General features: G+C 38.7%; 1 protein-coding gene across 1 annotated transcript; it reads left to right on the top strand.

Annotated features, from left to right (window-relative positions):
• The first annotated feature begins 4,034 nt into the window (after window positions 1-4,034).
• Window positions 4,035-6,354, top strand: LOC117538284 (C-type lectin domain family 10 member A-like). The gene is made up of 5 exons (XM_034203882.1): window positions 4,035-4,074; window positions 4,504-4,863; window positions 4,952-5,115; window positions 5,253-5,356; window positions 5,433-6,354. Exons 1-5 carry the CDS (start codon window positions 4,035-4,037, stop codon window positions 5,557-5,559), a joined length of 795 nt encoding a protein of 264 aa, XP_034059773.1. The 3' UTR covers window positions 5,560-6,354.

The raw sequence follows: 6,354 nt of genomic DNA, 5'->3' as shown, positions 1-6,354 counted from the left end.
TAAAACACAAAAGTTAACTCATAATGTGGATTATTTTAAAATCGATGTACTTTCAGTTTGACTTAATTTCTATGGAGCTTGCTAAATTAATGCAAATATGTATTTATTTAACATGTGATGGTGTTTTTATTAGATATGGATGGTTAAAATAGTTAAACTGTTTAGTGTGAATAATGTTATTCTATTGTGTTAGAGATGCAACGCTTCAACTCTGCAGATTATTGCAAAGACTATGGACCATTTGATTGTATTGCTTCTACCGGCCAGCAGAGGGCGATGCATCACTTGATCTCAATACAAAGTTCCAGAGTCTGTTAAATAACTATGTTTCAGGATTCAAAGGTTTATCGTCATGACATTTAGAAACTACGGTGTGATTATGTAATGTATGAAAACATGTGATCTCAGGTTCCTTAACAGTGCAATTAACAAGACATAAGAAATACATATAAAAAACAACTATACAAATAGAAATAGTGCAAGCTCAGGTGTTTAATAGTCTGATGGCCAGTGGGATGAAACTGTCCCTGATGCTATTCTGATGACGCACAGTTTATGGATGATTTGTATCTATCTGTATTTGTGTCTATGAGCAATGTCTTGTTTCACTCTGTTGTCACCAGTGAATAAATGTGCTGCCACACATTGTTGTTTTTGTGTTTCTCTTGAAAACATCAGTGCTTTAATCAAGTCTGGAGAAACAATCTGATTCATGGTGCGACCATTTGGATGAGAATAAGATAGAAGGAGATCAGGCCTCAATATCCAGTCACTCTGTCAACATCAGCACCAGCAGAGTTTCAGAGAGGGACAGGAAGTGGAGGTGAATCGGATGAAAAACTGCAAAAACTAAGGTGACAAACGCTGATCGACAGCCACACATTGGGGTTGTGGGATTGGTGTCGAGGTCTCTGAGGAAGCATCATATTGGGTATTTTATCTTTATCAAATGAAGCTCCAGTCTTTTTTTCTGGTTTTACATTAAAGTCAAAATATGTTTGGCTGTTCTGTTTCTGACCATCAAGAAGCCCAGCGGTAGCAACAGACACCTCAACTTAACCCAGAAGAACCCGGACACATTTCTACTTTCGGGAAATGAAGGGGAACATCATTTAGACTAAATCGACCATCGAACACATTTCTGACAAGTAACCCCCCCTAGTGTCAAATATCTGAACTGTGACATATATGTCACATTGGGCTTTCATGGTAAAATAACTCTTATTAATGAGGATGATGGTTTAAATGAGTTTGAACATTCTTTGAAGAATAAAGAATATATTAACTAAATATAATTGAATCAGCTAAATTAACTGAGCAGATCATAATCATATTTCTAATTGTGCATAATGTCACTCCGGGTTCACTGTGAAAGTTTAGGGTTAACGTCCTGATGTGACACCAGTGTCACAGCGATGTTTGTCTCATTTGTTTCATATCAATTTGATCAATACATGTTTCCACAACAGGTTAAATGTAATAAAGGAAATGTTATGTAAGCATTTTAATTCTACTTTACCTTTAGCAACAAACAAAAAAGCTTTTGAAATGTAGCTCGTTCCGTCCCATGTGTTAGCCTGGCACATGGACATCTTGGACATGTTGTTATGGTAACACAACATCAAATGACCTTAGGGACCTCATGAGATAAAAACAAGGCAACAGCCGTATAAGGAACTTTCTAGAACATTTAAAGGTCATGTGACACCTGTCATGGTGGGTCCTTATGGGTTAAGCAAAGATACTTAGTGTTTATTCTGTAACATCACGCTAAGCCTGTTCATCTTGCCATGTTTAGTTCTTGTTACTAACGTCATGTTTAGGTGTTCGTTATCAGGTTTATCCTAAAGGTTTCATGTTTAGTTCATAGCCCATGTTTAGGGTTAGGGTTTAGTCATGTCTCGTTGTTAACGTGTTCATTTACTGTCACTTATGTTACGGCCCAGCTCCTGGTACACAACAAAAACCCTAGAGCCGAGACGAGGTGCAGCAATATAACAATAGTTTATTTATATTTAAACAAATGAAGCCAGCAATAGGTCCCCCGAGGCTGGCACAGAGAGAGTGCCAGAGGAATGAGCGCGAGGGACGAATCCGGTTGGGCTCTCTTCAAGTAGGCTTCCTCGACCCAGGTGCAGCTCATCAGGCAAATGCCGGCCCCACAGCACTGGATCGACCCCCCGTGGTGTGGAGAGGTCATCACACTTATGTCTTGTCTCGTCTGTCATTGCACTTCCTGTTTTATTTACCTGTCTCTTTTCAGAGCTCTTGACTGTCACACCATTTGTGTGTTTTCCCGCCACTGTGATTGTCGGCCTCAACCTTGATTGTTTCCGCCTGTGTCCCATGAACTCTTCTATAAATAGTCCTCGTGTCCCTTTGTCCTGTGCCAGTTCGTCTTGTTTCGTACAATGTCAAGAGAGCCAGAGTTTTCCAAGCTAACATCTTCAGTTTCAAGAGCCACATTCAGTTAGTCTTCTTGTACTTTAGTGTGGAGTCGTGCAGATGAGTCCAAGTCTCTGTGTCACTTCCCTGAAACATTTATTAATCACTTCAATGTTGCAGCTGAAACAGAAGGATTGAGTCGTGTTTAAATGATATACTGTTAGATATCTTGTGAGTTTCTTCCTCAAATATAACAATATAACATATATCTGATAAGTGGAGTGGAAGTGTAAAGTAGCAGGAAATTGAAAATTCTCAGTAAAGTAAAGTACATCAAAAATGTTGCTACTACTACAAATTCATAATTTTACCGAAAGCCAATCAGAGCACACTGGGCTTTTCAGAAGGGCTTCTAAGGAGACAAAGTGTTTGTCCTTGTCGTTTTCTCTCATGTTGCTCGTCAAAGTTATCAGTACGTTAATCAAGCCAAATAAGGGCAAAACTATTCGATAGGTTGCAACATGTCTGACCCTGAAGTATTTTAAAACTTCACACCATAACCTCAGAGCAGAAGTCGACTGAAGAGCGTCACATCAGAGCAGACGCTCTCTGACAGCCTCAGGTCTGCAGCAGGACTTCAGACTCTCCTCCAGGATGAACAGAATAACTCAGCAGGAAATGGGTAATTCAATATATTCTAATTTGTGAGTGAGTGTAAAACATTGCTTTTTCCTTTTACCGAGACATTGTCTAAAAATGTTCCTATTCATAGTGTTTCTGATTCTTGACCAGATCTGAGCAACAAAGGGTTTAAAATAACATTTATTTCAAATTTGATCTTTAAAATTGTGATTTTCAAACTCTGATAAACACAGAATTATAAATTCAATGCATTTGTTTCTCTCAGAATAAATTGAGTAAGAAACTGGCGATGTCTCAACATCTTCTTACGACAAAATCTACAAAGTCAGATTTTAGTTTGTCCAATGGATTTAGTTTCAGCAGAAAGATATTTGTTTGTTATTTTAAAGAAAATGTCAGCGTGAGAACCGAACAATTCTCTGTGTGTGGTTTTTAGTTCTGCTTTAGATTCATATCTGGAGTTTAACGTTACTCGTACATTAAGACTCAACACATTTGTTATCTCTCTATGTAGAAGTGCGTTGTTGACTTCTGCTTCTGATCCCTTACATAACGGCTACTGTTTTCAAATATCGGTTTAATCCCAAAATCCACCTTTCAGTGTTTCAATGGTTCCTCGTGGATGCTCAACATGCTGGGAGTAAAACTGCACTCAAATATAAATGATGTGTTTATCTTTCAGAGGAAATTGAAGAAGAAGAAGATGACTATGTTAATGCCTCAAGAGGCGCTGTGGATTCAAAGAGAACCCGTCCAGGTGCATCATGAACACAAAACAATCCATGTTTAATATTCTCAACAATGGGATTTATGTAGCAATCACAGTGTTCAGAAAAGGGAGTAAAGAAAGTTGAAAGTGTGAATATTTAATTGTCTCTTTTTGTTCTACATGTATCCTAAGCATCTGTGGCTGTCATGTTGTTTAGGTTTTTTAACTGAATTATTATTTTTCAGGCCGGAGGTTTGTTCTTCTGATAGCAGTGTGTTGGATCGTACTGTTAGCCATCATGGGTCTCCGTATCTACTGTGAGTATCTTCTGAGTGAAAGTCAGTTCAACAGTTTGTATTAGATGTGACCTGAAGCTCTGTAACTCCGTCTGTTGATCCAACAACATCTCCTCTCGTTTGCTGCAAAGATTCTGCAATAGGAGGCTGAAATGTGTGTTAAGGGAAGTGTGTGTGTGAAGGGGGAAGTGTGTGTGTGAAGGGGGAAGTGTGTGTGTGAAGGGGGAAGTGTGTATGTGTGAAGGTGTCTGCTTGTGTTCTCCATCATTTGCAAAAGGCAGTGGTTTGAAATGTCAGAGCTGTTGTAAGAAGTCTACAATACAGAGGAGACCAGTCACTTTCCAAATGCATGTAGCTCGTTGCTTTGTGAAGCAAACATGTGAACCCTTTCTTCAATGTTTATCAAGAACATTCAAACACTCAGAGACACAAGCCTTACAGCCCAACACCTTCCTCTGTCTGTGTCTGTAGTGACCTCTGAACTTTCAGGAAACAATGCCGAGCTGTACTCACGAATCCAGGAGCTGGAGACACGGGAGAACAACTTGAAACAACACAACACAAAACTCAGCTTAGAAAATGCAAACTTGACGAGGGACAACAAGAATCTGACGCACCAGTTGGGCAACCTGACACAAGCCTATACTGTCTCAGAGAGCAACAACAAAAACCTCTCTGCAGGAGTCCAGGAGCTGAAAACACGAAACAAGGAGCTGAAGACCAAGAAGAACAACTTGACACAGAAAATAAAAAACCTGACAACAAACTGGAATGAGCTCAGCATCAGTCGAGCTCAGTGGAGCATCGATTCCTACTGCTTAGGAAACACCGGTATGTTCAGATCCTATATATTAGGTCATAATAACAATATGTTCAAAAGGCAGGCATGATGTTGATTGTTTGGACTCTGTTGTTTCAGAGGATAAGTGTCAACCTTGTCAGAATGGCTGGTTACTCACTGAGCCCAGCTGCTATGCGTATAATGACGCTCAGCCTGCTAATCAAAAAACCTGGGAAGAAGCTCAAGAAGACTGCAGTGGAAAGAATTCAGATTTGGCTGTTGCACATGATTCAGAGGAAAAGGTAAACCCATTAATATGATGCGATTAGAAAGTAATTGTGTTTTGTGTAGGTTTGAACACACTTTGGGTCTTTAGGTCATTATGTGTTTATTACAGTTTAATGTTTAAATATCTGACAACTCTCTCTCTGTCTTCCAGGAAGCAATCCATAATGACAGCTTTGGAAATAGAGGATTCTGGATTGGTCTGAGAGTTGAAGATGGGGAATGGAAGTGGGTGGATGGAAGTGATCTGACTGATAGGTAAGAGACACATTACTAAACACTTTGAATAATACAATCTATCAGACTTCATCTAAACATCATGTTCTCTCCTCAGCTCCTGGATAGTTCCTCCTACTGACGGTCGCTGTGCATTGTTTTACAAGGGCAGAAACACATGGTCATCAGTGAGCTGTGGTGCAACACATCAATGGATCTGCCAGAAGAAGGCTCTCTCTGTTTAAACAAAGCAGTCAGACTAAGAAGGTTACTGGAAACTCTTTGAGAAACAGATGAATTACTTGTGAATAAAAACTAATTCCAAACAAAAATATAAAACAAAAAAAGGATAAAAACAGTAATTCCAGAAACGTTTCTCAAACTGGATAAAAACAATAAAACACAAAAGTTAACTCATAATGTGGATTATTTTAAAATCGATGTACTTTCAGTTTGACTTAATTTCTATGGAGCTTGCTAAATTAATGCAAATATGTATTTCTTTAACATGTGATGGTGTTTTTATTAGATATGGATGGTTAAAATAGTTAAACTGTTTAGTGTGAATAATGTTATTCTATTGTGTTAGAGATGCAACGCTTCAACTCTGCAGATTATTGCAAAGACTATGGACCATTTTATTGTATTGCTTCTACCGGCCAGCAGAGGGCGCTGCATCACTTGTTCTCAATACAAAGTTCCAGAGTCTGTTGAATAACTATGTTTCAAGATTCAAAGGTTTATCGTCATGACATTTAGAAACTACGGTGTGATTATGTAATGTATAAAACATGTGATCTCAGGTTCCTTAACAGTGCAATTAACAAGACATAAGAAATACATATAAAAAACAACAATACAAATAGAAATAGTGCAAGCTCAGGGGTTTAATAGTCTGATGGCCAGTGGGGTGAAACTGTCCCTGATGCTATTCTGATGACGCACAGTTTATGGATGATTTGTATCTATCTGTATTTTTGTCTTTGAGCAATGTCTTGTTTCACTCTGTTGTCTCCAGTGAATAAATGTGCTGCCACACA

The sequence above is a fragment of the Gymnodraco acuticeps genome, unplaced genomic scaffold (genome assembly GCF_902827175.1).
Source record: "Gymnodraco acuticeps unplaced genomic scaffold, fGymAcu1.1, whole genome shotgun sequence".
Taxonomy (NCBI): domain Eukaryota; kingdom Metazoa; phylum Chordata; class Actinopteri; order Perciformes; family Bathydraconidae; genus Gymnodraco; species Gymnodraco acuticeps.
Note: the sequence above shows the minus strand (reverse complement) of the source record. Positions and strands in the feature narration are given on the sequence as shown.